General features: G+C 37.2%; 1 protein-coding gene across 5 annotated transcripts; it reads left to right on the top strand.

The window, feature by feature from the left end:
- The first annotated feature begins 1,466 nt into the window (after positions 1-1,466).
- On the top strand, positions 1,467-16,464 carry LOC121407174 (THAP domain-containing protein 5-like). Of its 5 annotated transcripts, none has more exons than XM_041598126.1 (6): positions 1,467-1,681; positions 8,523-8,728; positions 11,497-11,637; positions 11,957-12,291; positions 15,145-15,261; positions 16,429-16,464. In XM_041598126.1, the coding sequence occupies exons 2-5, from the start codon at positions 8,570-8,572 to the stop codon at positions 15,146-15,148; spliced, it is 639 nt and encodes a 212-aa protein (XP_041454060.1). In that variant the 5' UTR covers positions 1,467-1,681; positions 8,523-8,569; the 3' UTR covers positions 15,149-15,261; positions 16,429-16,464. The 5 variants fall into 5 exon arrangements, with proteins under 5 accessions (XP_041454060.1, XP_041454062.1, XP_041454058.1 ...); XM_041598124.1 differs by lacking the exon at positions 1,467-1,681 and adding an exon at positions 2,832-3,084; XM_041598125.1 differs by lacking the exon at positions 1,467-1,681 and adding an exon at positions 4,614-4,980.
- Positions 16,465-18,309: the final 1,845 nt, after the last annotated feature.

The following is an 18,309-nucleotide window of genomic DNA, read 5'->3' as shown; positions in this document are numbered from 1 at the left end:
ATTTTCGTCTTGTCACACTATCGAAATATCTTAATTGACACCCCCCCCCCCCCGATCTATCACGTAGCAAACTCTATTTATTTTGCATGCATAGCTCCTTTACGTCTTGTATGCAATTTGCGTACGTGTGTTCGGAATAACGAATTTTCGTAAAAATTGGCGTAATACATGTATATGAACTTAAAAAAAATCAGAAAGCAATGTAGATAAGTTGTTCCATAAAAGTGAGAGGTATAGGCGGCGCCAGGGTATTTGGTTGGCGGGGGAGTGGGCGTTTCAACATGGGCAAATAGGGCAATAGAATAACATGACCCATGTCTCTCTTTCTTTACTTTTTCTTCCATTTTCTACCTCCCATATTTGTCAGACACTAGTACCCCTTCATAATTTTGATTAATAGGGGCGGACTACTACTACTACTACTGCTGCTACTACTACTACTACATGTATTGCATTGGTCTGCATGTGTGGTGGTGGGCTACTGGTGGCACAGAACAACGTAATAGTAGTGATTGTGGTGCGGCGATGGTGGATCAAAATGATATTGTATTTGATGATAATAATATTTGTTTGGGCAGGACTTATGGCTATCATGATTGTAAATTAATAAAAGAACAAATGTGTGAATGAAATGTAAGACTTTAATAAATGAATGACTAGATGAACTAATAAAAAACAAATTGATAAATAAGCAAACAAATATAAGTAACAGTATATATCTATGGCGTGCCAAGTGTACGCCAGTATATTCTGTGCAATTCAAGCAATTCCGTACACAAAATGTGTTTTTATTCAGACGAAAATCTTTTTGTCATGACGCTTTTCTAATTTCGTACACGAAATTTATTTTGTGTCACACAAAATCATTTTCGTCTCGACGAAATGCACAAAATAAATTTCGTTTAGACAAAATGTAATTGCGTCCACAAACTTCATTTGGCGTGCCATACAAAATGGCGCACCAAATGTCCGATGGTAAATTCCGTCCAATTCACGTCATTCCGTACACAAAAGTTTTTTTGTTCGTATGAAAATGATTTCGTCATGACACAGTTTTATTTCGTATACGAAATTATTCTTGTCACACAAAATAAATTTTCGTCGAGACGAAATGTAATTTGGTCCACAAAATTTATTTCGTACACACGAAATGAATTTTGATCTAACGAAATAGCACCCCAATTGTCCAAAGGAAAATTCTGTAGGAAAATATGTGTTTCACTCCAACGAAATTCATTTCGTCATGATGCAGTTTGATTTCGTATACGAAATTTATTTTGTGTCACACTTATAATCAATTTCCTCGAGACGAAATAAAATTGCGTCCTCGAAATTCATTTCGTTGCGATGCAAATATTTATTCCGTCAACGAAATGATTTTGTGTCACATCACAAAAAATTCCGTCGACGAAATGATTTTGTGTCACATCACAAAAAATTCTGTCCATGTAAAATAATTCTGTCTCCTCTTTCTGGCAGGGAATATGAGATCGTCGCTGATTGGCTGCACCTTGCTCAAGCCGATATCTTCGCTCGATCGATATCCGGGCGCGGGACGGTCACACTCACAGGTCGGCATGTTGGTGAACCTTTCTTGTTTAGCTTAGATTTCACGTTATTCATGTCAACGAGAGCTGCAAACAACTTCTCTAATGGTAGAATGTGGACGGACATTGCATTCGTAAGTTTAGCTATGTTTTCGACTTCAAAATTACGTTGAAAACAAAATGGGAATTCGTTAGTCGTTGCCAAACTTGCATTTGCAAGAAGCTGTGCAATTTATAGTCCCGTGTATTCAAGTTTGTGTAGGGTCCTACTGTAGTCGACCATGCCCATGCCAGGCCAGGGGGATTGGTCTTTTGTGCACACCTAAAATGGTAATGAATTATACAGGCTGATATTTAGGCCTAGATTTTGATAAATGGTGTAAAATTCATACTCAGACTGACTCAGAGCAAAATGCATGTTGAAATTGGAAACTTCATTGGATGACAAATTTTATATAATTATTGACTGAGACTGAGTCAGTGATTGACGTGATTTTATTTTTAGATTATTAAAAACAGCTTTAGCTTGGGCACCCACACGCATTGCGAGGTTAGTATTAATACTGGTAAATTAAACCATTGAACCATGTTTGGCAGTGGATTTCGAATTGACAGTTAATGAGTTAGTGGGTCGCGCATGCTGGCTTGCTGCGATCCCACTTCTGCAAGTGATGTCCACGTCCATAAGGCATTAAACACACCACTTCTAAGTAATGGCTTGGTTTTTCTGTGCGCTGTGGCATGTCAGGGGCGGATCCAGCTTTTATAAAGGGGGGTTGGGGTGGTATGTGAGGGAGCGTAGCGACCGAGTCCAAGCGAGCGGAGCAAGCGAGGGTGTTTGGGGGGGTGTCCCCCCTCCCACGTAGGGAAAATTTTTGAAAATCTGTGTGTGAAAATGGCGTTTCCTTGCATCTAAAACACCACTATTTTTGATATAGAGGTCGTTGCCAAATTAACCCCCATGAAAATTTGTAAAATTAAGTTGCAATCCCCCATTTTTTTTTTTTAATGGGGGGATTTTTGTTTGGGGATGAGAATCAGCAACCCTGGCCTAGATTGTCACTTCCGCGGTGGCCCGTGTCCTCAAAAAAGCTGATGGGGGGCAAAAAGGACTATGTGACATTTGTTCGCCCAACCCTCCCCCCAAATAAATAATAATAATAAATTAAATGAATACTACATAGAAATAGAATAAAATAAAATTACAAGTTTTTTAAAAAAGATAAGATTTAAAAAAAATGGTCCCCAGATTTTTTTTTTTTTTTGGGGGGGGTTGCAACCCCCCCTCTAGATCTGTTTCTGCATGTAATGAACCCTTGACTATGAGTTGGGCTTGTCCGTAGACTCTAATGTTAGAGTCGAGGCCTATCTCGGCTCGGGCCCAAAGATGCGCCACCGCGCACAGAAAAATCATGTGGTATGGACACCAGAAGTAAGAATGAGATCCCATGCGCGACCCACTGACTTAGATATCCACTGCCAAAACGGTTCATGGTACAGGGTATAGGGCAAGTCCAAGAAAAGGTCACCCTAGAAGGTAAAATTTTATCTCCAATTTAAGAAGTTATCTTTGGAGGGGTAAGAAAGCCTATCGCCTGTTGTGGTAGCCTAAGTATGTTTGGCCTAGGTCCTAGCCCCACTCATTACTAGTACAAGTTTAGTTACTTCGAGCGATGTTTGTGCCGGCTCCACTTCACCACCACTACTATACGCTCCATCTGGCTGAACATCGTGTCCGTTAAGTCGATCTGATATTCCGAGTGACAAAGGTGGGATTTTATGGGGAAATATAAAACTCATGGAACATCACGATCTTTAAAAACAAAACTAATATAGGAGGGGGTCCAGTGTCCGGACATGTTATCTTTTGGTTACACTTCGTAATTCAGAAGGTTCGTAATTCCAAAACACGTGAATTCATTATTGCCTGAACCACAATGTTCGTTAAATCGAAAAAGGGTTCGTTAATCCGAACATTTGTGGCGTAATTCCGAAGGTTCGTTAATCCGAAAAGGAATAATGAGTGATAATTCCGAAGGTTCGTTAGTCCGAAAACGAAATGAGGTTCGTTAATCCGAAAACGAAATGAGGTTCGTTAATCCGAAAAAACTAAATGAACAACGAACCTCATTTTTTTTCGGACTAACGAACCTTCGGAATTATGACTCTCATTATTCCTTTTCGGATTAACGAACCTTTGGAACAACGAACGTCATTTCAATTTTTGGATTGTCGGACCTTCGGAACAACGAACCTTATTTCGCTTTCAGATTAACGAACCTCCGGAATATCCAAACCTTCGGAATAACGAAGCTTCGGAATTATGAATGTAAACAATCTTTTTGAAGCCTTCCTTTTTGTCTTTGGATTACACTAAAAATATGAATTCAATACTTGTTATCATCTTCTATTTTGTTCTTTATATTTCCCAACATTTTGTACTAAAATTTGATGAAACTTCGCTTCTAACTTTTTTCAAATGACTTTCTAACATTGATCGTGTGGACACACAACCTGTACGGACACACAACAACTGAGTGACCTGAAACTCAGGCAGGACGTTTAGCAATACTTGATTAACCTTATGCCCAAATTTCATGAACTAGGTTTCTAAGTTTTCATTTAAAAAACACAACCTTTTGTTAAGATTTGGTGTTGATGCCGCCACCGTCAGAAAAACAGCGCCTATAATATAATTTTACTCTCCTATGCAGGTGAAACAAAACGGAAGGAAAGAAGGGAAAACACAAATTTTGTGCATTTTCATGTATTTATTTTCAATAGTCTCGGCAGTGCAGCCGTCCTTGCATGGTAACTATTATATAAAGATTATCCAGCAGCTTGCAAAGGAAAGTCAGTTTCAAAGTAATTTCTTCAGTGCACAGATGAGGCGAGGGGTCTTCGGGCGCTTGCCCCCTCTCCTCTCCTACAAAAATAAATTATGACCAAGAAAGTAGAAAAGAAAATGGTGAAATATATTTTTTCTGAATATTATGCTTTCATTGGATATTTATAAAGTTAAATATTTTTATTTTTTTTGCTCGCTCACAAAAAAAGATCTGCCCAATTATTCATATCTAGCCCCTTCAAAACTTTGGCTCACTTCGCCACTGATTTGTTTCATCACACTTCTATGCAAATACTTACGCCTATAGAATAGAATACATTATATCCTACATAGAGTAAATCATGTATAGTACTATTGGTTCAAGTAGCATCATGTGACCGAATATATTTCAACTCTGACGTCATACCTCGATATATTTTTGGATACTAGTATATCGAGGTCTGACATCATTATTTCACAAAACTGGATCTAGCTAAACTCTCAGGCACACCGGCCAGCGCGCTCTCTCTCCCGGCAAGTCCAGCGATGTGTCGGCACAGGCACTGATCTGCGTTCTGCTGAGCACGATGGCTCAGAGAAAAGTAGGTAATTCAACTCAAGTAACCGGACTTTGCAAGCTCATCACATAGATTTTGGTTATAAATTATAAAAAGTTGGATAAAAAACAAATATATCAGGCGTTTCATTCGAAAGCATAGTGGGAATTATTAATCCTCGGTTGGACTGGCAAAACTACTATATTTCCCTCGGGGCTTCGCCCCTCAGGAAGTAATTGTCAGACCAACCTCGGATAAATAATTCAACTATACTTTCTCAAAGCCTGATATATTTGTTTACTATTTCTCATAATTCCATATGGCTTTGTGTAATTATTTTGTGTCCAGAATTACTTCATTAATATGAAATTTTATTCAGAATCACAAAAACTGCAAGCTCTCTTTTTCTCCTAATAATCAGAGACAAAATGAGCCCAAGATTTTGAGGGAGTCAGATGTGTCATATCAGGCAAAATTCAATAGAAGTTGTGAGCGAGCAAGCTTTTCATTAAAAAAAATCACATTTTGTAGCTTGACATAAAAATATTCAGAAAATGTTATATTTCATTTTTCTTTCCCTTTTTTTTTTTGGGGGGGGGGAGAGCATCCCAAGCCTCCCCCCATCTATGCACCTCTGTCTAGTGTCTATATTACTGTTATATTGTTATTTCAAGACTAATTTTCATAGAAACGATTGGTTCAGAAAAAATATTAAACACATGCAGCCTTTCATGGAAAGTTCCCCCGGTTGTCCCGAAAAGGTGTGTTTTGTTTGACTTTCCTCCTCAACCCACCCTTTCGAGAAAAGCTCTCGCGGCATATCTCAACGTCCGTATGACATATTTGTCCTGCCCACCAGAGGTGAAGGCGAGACTAAGGGATCCAAATGTCGTCTGTCCGTCCGTCACAAACCTGTAATGACACATAACTCCACAACCGTAAGTCGCTTTTAAACCAAACATGGATGGTAGATGGACCTGGGTGACCTGCATGTTGAGCTGCAGTCAGAGGTCACATGGTAAGGTCAAAGGTCATTTTCAGGTCAACGTTAAAGTTTACATGCAACACTTTTATGACACCTAACTCCACAACCGTAAGTCGCTTTTCAACCAAACTTGGATGGTAGATGGACTTGGGGGACCTGCATGTTATGCTGCAGTCTGAGGTCATATGGTAAGGTCAAAGGTCATTTTCAGGTCAACGTTACAGTTCACATGCAAGACTCTTATGACACCTAACTCCGCAACCGTAAGTCACTTTTCAACCAAACTTGGATGTTGGATAGACTTGGGGGACGTGCATGTTATGCTGCAGTCAGAGGTCACATGGTAAGGTAAAATATCATACAGGTTAAAGTTTACATGCAAGACTCTTATGACACCTAACTCCGCAACCATAAGTCACTTTTCAATCAAACATGGATGGTCGATGGACTTGGGGGACCTGCATGTTATGCTACAGTCAGAGGTCACATGGTAAGGTCGAAGGTCATTTTCAGGTCAACGTTAAAGTTTACATGCAGGACACCTAACTTCGCAAATGTAAGTCGCTTTTCAACCTAACATGGACAGTAGATGGACTTGGGGGACCTGCACATGTTACGCTGAAGTGGGAGGTCACATGATAAGTTCAAAGGTCATTTTCAGGTCAACGTCAAAGTTTACATGCAAGACTCTTATGAAAACTAACTCCGCAACCGTAAGTCACTTTTCAACCAAACTTGGATGTTGGATAGACTTGGGGGACGTGCATGTTATGCTGCAGTCGGAGGTCACATGGAAAGGTCAAAGGTCATTTACAGGTTAAGGTTTACATGCAAGACTCTCTTATGACACCTAACTCCGCAACCGTAAGTCACTTTTCAACCAAACTTGGAAGGTAGATGGACTTGGGGGACCTGCATGTTATGCTGCAGTCAGAGGTCACATGGAAAGGTCAAAGGTCATCTACAGGTTAAAGTTTACATGCAAGACTCTCTTATGACACCTAACTCCGCAACCGTAAGTCACTTTTCAACCAAACTTGCAGACTTATGCTGCAGTCGGATGTCACATGGTAAGGTCAAAGGTCATTTTCAGGTCAATATTAAAGTTTACGTGCAAGGCTGGTATGACAAGTGTTATTCCATCCCAGTAATTTCACAATGAAGTTTCGATATAATTCTTGCGTGCCCTCGCAAATCACAATATTTCTGGTTATTTTCATAAGTGGGCGAGACAAAAATTGCTTTTGCCTTGTTTTTTAGTCATGTTCAAAATGAATTAGTGATGATTTCATTTTTCTCGGCATTTTAATCCCCAAGTCTGCATGGTTTAATTATGTTTGATGCATGTTTTGCCTTTAGTAGACAGCTGGCAGCCCTCTGTCTCGAGGAGTATTTTTATATCTTTTTCTGTATTTGGTGAGTGAAGCCAACGAAATTCAGCTGAACAACCAACATAAAGGCATGGTCACACCGGCCGAGCGTTGTTGGAGCGGTAGGGAAAGAGGGTAGAATTTTTCTCTCAAAATGGGGGAAAAAATCGAAAACAAAAAAAACTAAAATCGAACTTGAAAATGGTAAACGGTAGCGAGCAGTGATGATTTTTTTTTTCTCTCCGCTCCACGACCGCTCCAACAACGCTCGGCCGGATGCCTTTACACTTAAGGGGAATCCAGCCTTGGTCATAAAATATAGTGTTGGAAAGGAGAAAATTAGATAAAACAGAATGGTGAAAGTTTGAAAGAAATCGGACCAACAATAAGAAAGTTATGGCTGCTTTAAAATTGAAATCCCTATGATTATGTAGATTTCAAAGTGGCAACTGGGTAAGTAAATTATGACAAGAGGCAAGGACAACTTTCCCATAGGCCATGTACTTAATTATCAGGGATTTGTGTTTTTCTCCTAACTGCCCTTCCCCTGGGGCAGTAATCTAAATATAACCCTGGTAGTATATTGTTTTATGTCCTCATGTGAAAGAAAAATAAAAATTTGAAGTAAAACATTTGAAAAAATGACATATTAGCCATTTTATGTATTGGAGTACATGGAAGAGTAGTCCTTGCCTTACATCACTGTGACATCACATATGTGGCCAATTTGCAGTCTCGTGGATCTAGGGATTACCAATATTCACAACTTTAAAAAAATAACTTTCTTATTATTTGTCAGATAGTGTTCAAACTTTCACCTATCAACTTGACTGATTTTTCTTATTCCCCTAAGAACAAGTTTTTATTTGGGTTGGATTCCCCTTTAACAGAGATTGAAGCTTTTGTTCTAGTTTTGGCTCTGCTATTTTTTTGATTGGATGTATTTCCTGATTTATCACAATAATTGCAAGTTTTATCATGATTTAACTTTTTGAAAATTATGCTATTATGTGATTAAGGCTACATCTCTTGTACTTTCTACCGATAGTCTCAATATAACGTTATTAATGGATTATTTCTTGTAAAAAATCCTAAAGATAGGAACTAACTCTGTGGTTAGTAGATAAATATGACTCACTTGTCCAGGTGTTGATAAACGGGCCGCTGCTGAGTAGGCCTAGAGTTTTCTTAATTATATATAATTGATTTCATGACATGTGTTTACATTTGCTGCAGATTCCCATTCAGCCGTTGGACTGAACTGGTACTGTAACACAGTATGGATGGTCAATATGAAGCAAGCTTCATCGAATTCCTCCAAGAGCTCTGAACTCTGTTCTGATCATTTTGAAGATGCTTGCTTTGACAGGACTGGGCAAACGATTCGTCTAAGACAGGATGCTGTCCCAACCACATTTAATTTGCCGCCTCGTCATCAGAAGGTACAGTAGATCTATATCATACGTGTTTTAAAGAAATATAATCTCTGTATTATCTATCTACCTTTGGTTTGACAGAACAATGTTTTGAATATTCCATTCTCAGTAGCCAAAGAGAAATGAAAATTATCCTATTCGGGAGGGTCACCATGGACCTCGGCCTATACTGTGTACCAGGGGACTGTGTATTTTAAGTTAACGCTTACTAAATGATCAAACAAATTAAAAATTTGGTTTAGCCCTACATAATTAGCATGAGCTTCTTTGAAATTGCAAAGCTAAGGGTGTATTGCTGATTTTTCATAATTTATTAAAATTCATTTTTGATAAATTATTTTATGCATAAATAGAGAATTCTCTGCTGTACAGTTAAGTAAATCTCTAAATAAGTTCCCAAGTTCTACAGTGCGTATGAAAAAATGGGATAGATTTGAAAAGTCTATAAAATTTTTGTTTCAAATTATGATCTCAATATTTTGGTGTCAATACATGCTATGGAGTCTTATCCTTCAAATGCTATTAAAATAATTTGGTTTTGTTCGTGCTTACGCAAACACAAATTTTTGTTTTGTCTGGGGTAAAAAAGGAAGCTTGCGCCAAAATGGCATAATATGATGGTCGGACTTCTTGCTATCAGCAGAATTCCTCTTAACCTTTTCATTATCTTTGCCATAATTTTCGAATTATGCAGTCAAAATTCATTTCCAAATCTACTTATTTATTTGGATAGTTGTGGTGTTGTTCCTTTTTAATATGTTCTCTTTTAGTTTTGAATATTCCTTAGGCAAGAACATTTTTTTAAACCAAATTATGGTAGAGCGTGTTTTTTTTCGAATCCTTTCATTGTGTTCTGCAAAGGTAATGATGCCTTTGAACAGTGGCATACTGAGGGGTGGGGGCTCGGGGTGCTCCCCCCCCTCCCAATACAAAATTATGACCAAGGAAAAAAGTGGAAAGAAAAATAACAGAAAACATAGAAAGTGAAATATGATATTATTCTGAATATTATGTCAAAATCACAAAATTGGATATTTTAGTAAAAACTGGAAATTTTTGCTTGCTCGCTTCACAACTTTTTAATGCATTTTACCTGATCTGCCATATCTTCCTCCTTCAAAATTGACTCAATACACCATTGCCATTGAAAGACATGAATATTTTCTTGTTTGTCCTGTCAAGCACAATTAAACTTGGTGAAGGATTCAATGACCCCTTGAAAATAGGATTCATGTCTTTTATAGGTACCATTACATAAATTGTTTCACATAATTATTATCAAAGGTACCATAACATAATTTGTTTCACATAATAAAAAGGATTTGAATGATTACAAATTCTCCCAATTAAAAATGCAAATCTTCTCACTTGGGTTGACAAGAAAGTCTCTTCTTACTTATGAAGGAAAATTCAAAGGTAAAAGAAGTTCAAATTAAAACCAATGTAATTCAGGTAAATGAATAAATTTATTAGTGAAATTTGACAGCATTTTTCGAAAATTATGGCAAAGATAATGAATATATTATAAGTCTGCTGATTAGCCAAAAGTCTAAAAGTATAAAACGTCCCGTGTTCGCTCAAGCATGAATTTATTTTTTAAATGCCATTTCAAAGATAAGATCTTAGAGCATCTATTAATATCAAAATATAGATATAATATTTTGAGACAAAGCAAAGATTTTATAATTTCAACCAATAAGTGCAAGAATAATGATGCATTTGTCATTTATGATTTAAAATAGAATTTCCATTGGATTAGATTTGTAAGAAAAATAATGTTTTTGAGCAATTCTAGGTCCGACATGAACTCATACATTGTTGCATTACTGCGTATCCGGATGCCGCAAACTTGGTCCCTAAACTTCTGCGAGACTTGACCAACAAAAAAAATATGAGGACATGTTTCTAACTGTGGAATTATTGCAAAACATGTGGAGGGGGGCTTATTAAAGTGATGGTCCAGGCTGAAAATATTTATACATGTAGCTTAATAAATAGAGTAGAAGTCACTGAGCAAAATGCCGAAAATTTCATCAAAATCAGATGACAAATAATCAAGTTATTGAATTTGATAGTTTATAACAGTAGTTTGTGAAAACGGTCGTCATGAATATTCATTAGGTGGGCTGATGATGTCACATCTCAAATTGTTCTTTTGAATTTTATTATATGAAATTATGTTTATTAAATTTTATCCTCCAAGAACTAGAAAAATTGGATTGACAACTGATTTAGTACATTAGATATTAATTGCTGAAACTTATTTCATCATAATGGAGACACATCATTTACACATGTATGAAATAATGAAAAAATTATGATTTTATGAACCAAACAGAAAGTGGGGATGTGACATCATCCCACCTAATGAATATTCATGATATGACTATTTTCTCAAAATATTGCTAAACTTTAAACTTCAATAACTTTATTATTTGTTATCCGATTTTGATGACATTTTCAGCATTTTGCTCAGTGGATTCTACTCTATGTATTAAGATATAAATATTTTCAGCCTGGACCATTCCTTTAAGACCCCCCCCTTCCTCCTTTGGGGCCAGATAGGGTTAATAAATCATCATGAATATTTAAACATGTTTATTTTGCTGCAAGTCCATTGAAAAGGATTCATTTCTAAACAAATATTATTCTAAATGTACTATTGAATATTAATTTGACAAATTTAAAGTCATTTTTTCATTCTTGCATCTCGGTTTATTCAATTTTTCTTCTTTTTTTAATGTTTTTTTTTTTTATTCACTCTTCTCGTACAGAATGCACACAAACCAGGGAAACCCTCGAAAGAAAGTCATTTAGATTCAGCAAGCAACCTCCCAGATACTGCAAAGACACCTGTACCAAAGTCTTCAGCACCTTCCCTGGGACTACTACTCAATGCCAAAAATCTAAGAGGGGTAAAGTGGAAGATAACAGCAACATATATCTAAATGGGGTATTGTACAGTATGATTGATCAACCAATGATACCAGTTGTATTCTGACATTTAAATCCATGTCCCTCTGACCAATGTTGTCAAATAAAAACCTTGCTTTGAGCATAACATCCTCAAGGTGGTCTGAAATTCTATTAGAAGGTACATGTACTCTTCTGTGGAAGTTCATTTTATGCTTTGACTGCTAATCTATAAGTTTTATTATCAATATGCTAGTGTTCTGAAGTTGATGTGTTAATAATCAATTGTTTTAATGTTTTATTCTATTTAAAACATAATAGATGGAGACCAGCAGCATGGCAGCAGGAGCTAATGTTGGTCGTGATGAGGCATATACCACCATCAACAATGCTGCAATTGCAGTCACCACCACCAAGTCTGCTTCTGTCACTGCCATCACCATTGCCACCGCCATTACCAAGACCACTCCTGACACAAAGCCCCCAAGTCCTCAACTGACCAGATATTGCAGCTGGAGAAGGATATACCAGGAACTTCAAAGCCAGGGCTTGCCAGTCTCCTACAATAAGAAAAATGCCATGGGCCCATCTAATGAACTAGTAGTAGAATATTTGGCCACAGTTGTAGAAATGCAGAGACTAACATACTGCCACAGGTAAAAATCAATGTCAGATATGATGGATAGTCTTTGAAATATGGGTTGCAGAATGAATATCAGTAAAACCCATCATGATGTGCTATCTGATTTAACCCTAAAAAGGCCGTGGGAGCCCAAAAATTTTCACGATAAATCCACAACGTGAAAGATTGTGCCGCGTCATTATAAAGCCTTTTTTAAAAAAAGTTTATGAGTGTTCAGACAAAATTTGTGACACCTGGGTACCCGGTTCTGCAATTATGCAACATTGTGCATTGTGTAAGTACACATGTCAGAATTGCACTAAAATGTGATTTCATGGACAAATCCAATGCAAAATCTGTTTCTAGCCAGAATTCATAATTGTATCGTACCGGTTAATGTTTATTTTTACTGATTAAAATCTATTAATTTCATTGTGCTTATGATCAGAAAATTTTGTCAACAATATAAAAAAAGTAAAAAAAAACAAAGAAATACTTAAGAAAGGAAAAAAATACATATGAAAGGTATGTGATATCAATTAATTTTTATGTGTCTGAACAAAAACTTCAAGGTCTGTGTTTATAGATTTCCAGCCAAATTCTAATTTCATGCATGATTTAGTAAAACATATAATTCTAAATAATTTTAGAATGATCAAATATACAATTTTTTCATCTGTGGCAGGCATTTTGCATTTCTTCACAATTGCGCAATTAACGGTCAATCTTGAGGGCCCCCACTCCCCTTCCGCCCATCTTTCCTGCCTCCAAAATACCCTGGCAGTCTTATTAGGGTTAGATTAAGTCTACATTAAGCAAACATAAAATTCTTACAATTGAATTCAGTGGCGTAATGAGCCAAATATTTTGAGAGGGCTAAATATGGCGAATGGAACAAAAGTTCTCCAAAGAGAGCGAAGGGAGTGTGCAAAATTTTAGAACTTTTTAATACAGAAATCAAAATTTGGAAAGATTTTGACGTAATAATATCCAGTAAATACTCTCTATTTCACCCTTTCTCGTTCGCTTTCTTTCTTTTTCTCCTTTTCTTTCTTGGTCGTTAAACATTGGGGGGGGGGGGGCAGTCAGACCGCAGGTCCCTATGCTAATGAGCAAAAAGTCCAGATACATCCAAATCATCTCGTGGCTGAATCCTTGCAAAATCTTGTGATTCATGAGATTTTCTTTCTCGAGTCTAAGAATTTACCTGTTTTAAAGAGAAATTCCAGTATTGGTAACGATCTCAAAATGACTTTTTACAGAATCTAATATAATGACCACCCAAGTGTCTGTTTGTATGAATAAAAAATATGTGCCAAAGGATTCTGGAAGAAATTGTGTAATTGCTGAGAAATAAGCAAAATAAGCTCATATTCCAGCAATAATAATACACTGTCCCACGTGTGCCTATCTGTGTTGGTGATCTTCAGTGTGAACATTTTTCAGCGTAGATTTCAAGATTTCACAAAGTTCAGTTTATGTAACTTTACCAAATCTAGATCCTCGATGATATACTGACAATTAAGCCAGACTTTCTCATGAAATCAGTGTTTACTGCAACTACTGGCATTTCTTTTTAACCTCAAGTTAAATTAAATATTATTGCACTATCAGATAGAGTAAAAGTTACTCTTTCATATTGGTCATTTATTTTGTATACAATATTTTGTTAAATAAGTAAATTTCTGGCCTGAAAGTGTGCCTCAAAACTTAATTTTCTTCTTCCATTTTCTTTTGCACATTGTGCAAACTTTTTATTTTGAGCCTCAATGATATCCATATCACCATAAAGCTGAACTTCTTTTCTTTCTCACAATGCCACTCTTGATATGCGGCACCTTTTAATCGGGTCAAGATCACACTTTTCCCACTAAGGTACAATACGAGATTTCTGTAATTTTGTACTTGCATGAAATCCAGAGTTCTGATTGGCTGGATAAGGTTCACAGAACAACAGGCACAGGGTATTTGAGGAGATTACCACATGGGAAGTGTGACCTTCCTACGAACCCTGGCACTGGAACCGTTGGAATTTGCCACTGGGTGGTCTATTTGACCAATCAGAATGCAGTATTCTTGTTTTCAAACTGCTTTATGTACTTGGCAAATGAAAAGTGTGATCTTGACCCGATTAAACCAATTCTTATTTTGAAACCTATATCGTTTCAAAGCATACATATTCAGCTTTATCATGATATAAAAATCATTTGGGCTCAAACACAAATAAAGTGTGAAAATAGCAACTTTTGTCTGGTGAAAATATTTATTTTATAGCATATTTTAGATCAAACTTTGAACCTATATTACAAAATCTTTGAATAAATCCAAACATATGACATGAAAGAATGATTCTTCTTTACAATGGTACCAAATTCATGAAATTCGATGCACAGTTAGAGCAGCAATGACCGAATGAAAAGGTGTTATGGTCCGCGTCAAGCTCATTAAATATACAAAACATCTCAAGTCATGAATATCATTTGGATGAAAGAAGCCACTCTCTTGGGACCTGCAGTCTGACTGGGGGGCATGGCCCCCATCTATACATCAGTGATGGATTTAATACTTTTTGCATGTACGATGACGATGCTCGCTCTCTCTCACCCATCCTCACTATGTGTATATGTGTGTGCAAGATGAATTATGAGGAATAATTGCATGAAGTGACGTTTTTCAACCAGAGATTGATCCTTATATATTATTTACTATTGCATTTTTGTTCATCATATTGACCCATCTTGACCCCTTTACCCCCCCCCCCTGACAAAAACCTAATAGTCAAATGAAGTTTCCTTTTCTTTTCTTTTGATATACATGTAATGTATTCATGTGAGAAAAAAAATTATAGTGCCAAACATTTTTTGAAAATTTTAATTTATTCCTTCAGGTGAGGTTTTGTCCACAGTTCCAGAAGGACACAAAATAGTATCAGAAAGTCATGCCAGAATCAACAACTGAAGGGTTTGAAGAGCCAGATAAAGAGCCGAGAAATGTGATTTTAAAGGTAAGTTAAACTTATTTATAATTCTGATTCATTTTGGCATAGAAAGTAAGTCATAATAACAATTTGAATTATTTTTGTCTTCTTGATTTGCTCTTTGTCAGGAATCCAAATTTTAGAATTAAACTCTTAGTTTGAGGTGTTGATGATTTTTTTTTCAGCTGCAAAAGTAACAAACCAATATCAATCATTGGTCGATAATGTGACTTGCTTTCTCTTGCCAAATTGGTACATGTACATGTATATTCTGCATTTCTATAATGATTGACCCCACCACTAGCACATAAGATGCAACATGTCAAATAACTGTCAAACTCACTTCATCATGTATTTAATTATTAATATTTCATTAAAGGAGTAAAAGGACTCAGAAAGATTACCCGAAAAAGCTCACAGAATTTTTTTTACTGGTAGACCCTTTACATTCATTTGATGAATTGAGTTCATGCAAAATCAACTGAATGTTATGAGTACAAAATCCTGTTAATACACCTTACTGTGAGGCTATTCTGGTAGGTCATCCCGGGAGTGCCTGAGGATCTTGTCCATTTGGATAAATCTTGCAAAGTACCAAGAGGTGCCTCCACCCCCCCCCCCCACTCTATTAAGGGTTAACAATGAAATTGAAATTAGGAATAAGTTTAGTATCTTCCGGGGGGGGGGGGGGGCACTCAGTATATAATGCATAGTGGGTATGTGCCGCGGAGGGGACCCCCATTTTCACACTCAAATTTCCGTTCCAAGGCATAGCATTTTTGCCTTGTTGATAAAAAGAACAAAGAAAGCCGCTCCAAGGCATAGCATTTTCTTCTTATCGAGAAAAAAGAAGAGGGAAATCCGCTCCAAAGCTAGCATATTTTTCGTTACGCCGCTCCGATCGCATTGAACGAGTCGAATTTTGGTGAAAAGCGGCCGCAGAGCTCCCCCGGCGGAGGCCGCGCTAGCTGCATCATGCACGCATGACCGTTCCGTGGGGATGCATACGCACTCACACGCTGGCGATCCGTTCCAAGGACCCCCGTTTTCACAAACATTTGTCGTTCCGAAGCCCGTTCCGAGGCCCCCGTTTTTTGTCTCGCCCGCGGCACACCCCCACCACATTTTTGGTCGAGTGCCCCCCCCCCCGGGAGTATCTTGCTCATATGCATTATAAATTAATTACTATTTCAGGTACTTCAATCACATGCACAGTAGGAGCAAAAACAGCAGCAAACACACAGGAGATGTAACACTACATTGACCAACAGCAACAACTACAGCAGCATCAACAATTTCTGCAGGAGATGCAAAAACCACACTGGCAACCTCAACAACATCAAGGTGTCCAACAAGCACTCCGGGAACGTTAACAGCAACCACAGCTTCAGCTGGAGTTTCAACAAACACATCAGAAAAAAACCAACAGCAGCAAAAAAAACACTTATGAATAATGAAATGAATCTAATTGAAACTCAAAAGCCAATGACGCAACATCTTTGACAAACTGAGACAATTATTCATTCTTTTACAGGATAAAGAAATACTTTTTTAAAGTGTAAATTTGCAGGAACACAATGGATGTTCCTATGTATCTATTTAATGAAATAAATTTGACTTTAATAAATTCAGTAAATTCAATTCAATAAATTTAGTGATTCAATAAATATCTACTTTTATTTGTCAATGAGTGAAAATACCTGTATTTTCTATTTAGAATGACAAAAAGCAATTTATCAATTCAATATCATCAAAAACTTTAGCAATATGGTTGTTAGGCCCTCCAAATTGTTGATATTTTGATGAAAAAGCCGTTTCTGCTGCAATATTTGACGCAACTCAAATAGATCAAATATTGTCGCAGAAATTGTCATTTGCCCCTGAAAGTATCTGCGGCAAATATTTGACGCAGCTCAAATAGCTGCATCAAATATTGCCGCAGAAATTGTCATTTGCCGCTGTTTTGAGATTTGCCGCAGAAAATGGGAGTTGCCGCTGCGGCAAATGTTTTATGAAACGGGCCCCAGGTCAATCAAAATATTTTCGAATTCGTGCTGGTGAGCAACACGTTCACTCCCAGCGATAGGGACTTGTTTAAAAATGGCATAGGAAATATGCATTTTCTAAGTATGGTAAACTCATAGTAGAATTTAGGTGTTGCAAGAATTAAATTGTGAATGAACTGTATTGGTAGGTAAGACATGCGTAGAGGATTATTTGTCTTTATCCATTTCTATTTTCCACATTTTTCTTTTGTTTGACTTTATTTTCTAGGGGGAAGCCCCACTCCCCCATTCCTGTGGATGCCAATTGGTTGGGGGCTTGGAATAGTGCAAGTTAAAAGGGTGAACCTGAACTTTATAGATATCAAGAGAGAAAGAATTGGAAAGTTAAAATGAATAAAAAGAAAGATGGAGAGAGTGAGAAAGATGGTGGACTTTCAAGGGGCATTAAAAAATCTCATATTAAAACATCATTTTTGTTTTTGTAATTATTCTATTTACCCAGGGTCAGTCAAAATATTAGCATCCACAGGAGGGTGGGATCCTTCCCGCCTTAAAACTGAAATCTAAAGAAAAGTGTAGAAATGGATAAAAGACAAAGATCCTCTGCGCATGATTTACCAGCAAATGCAGCTCATTCAGAATTTAACTCTTAGAGCACCTAAATTGTACTATAGGCCTACAATATGTGTTTACCATGCTTAGGAAACACATATTTCCTAAGCTATTTTAAAACGAGTCCTACTGCTCGGAAGTGAACAAGTTGCTTCCTTACTCATATTCAAGAACGTTTTGACTAACCTCCTTTTTTAATTGGTTGCTTTGCTCCCTCACATACCCAACAATTTGTTGTCCTCTACATTTCTTCTGCTTGGTCACTTCGCTCCCTCTTACATATTCCTCAAATCTCTTGGCCCCTGCATTTTCCTTCTGTCATTTTGCTCTCTCGCATATATCCCCCCACAAAATTCTGCTCTGTCGCATTCGCTCCCTCGCACATATCCCAAAATTGTTTTGCCCCACCCTGCATTTTTTTTCTGCTGACAGCCATGTCCTGCCCAACCTCTCTCTC

This window comes from Lytechinus variegatus, chromosome 2 (assembly GCF_018143015.1).
Source record: "Lytechinus variegatus isolate NC3 chromosome 2, Lvar_3.0, whole genome shotgun sequence".
Classification (NCBI taxonomy): Eukaryota; Metazoa; Echinodermata; class Echinoidea; order Temnopleuroida; family Toxopneustidae; genus Lytechinus; species Lytechinus variegatus.
Note: the sequence above shows the minus strand (reverse complement) of the source record. Positions and strands in the feature narration are given on the sequence as shown.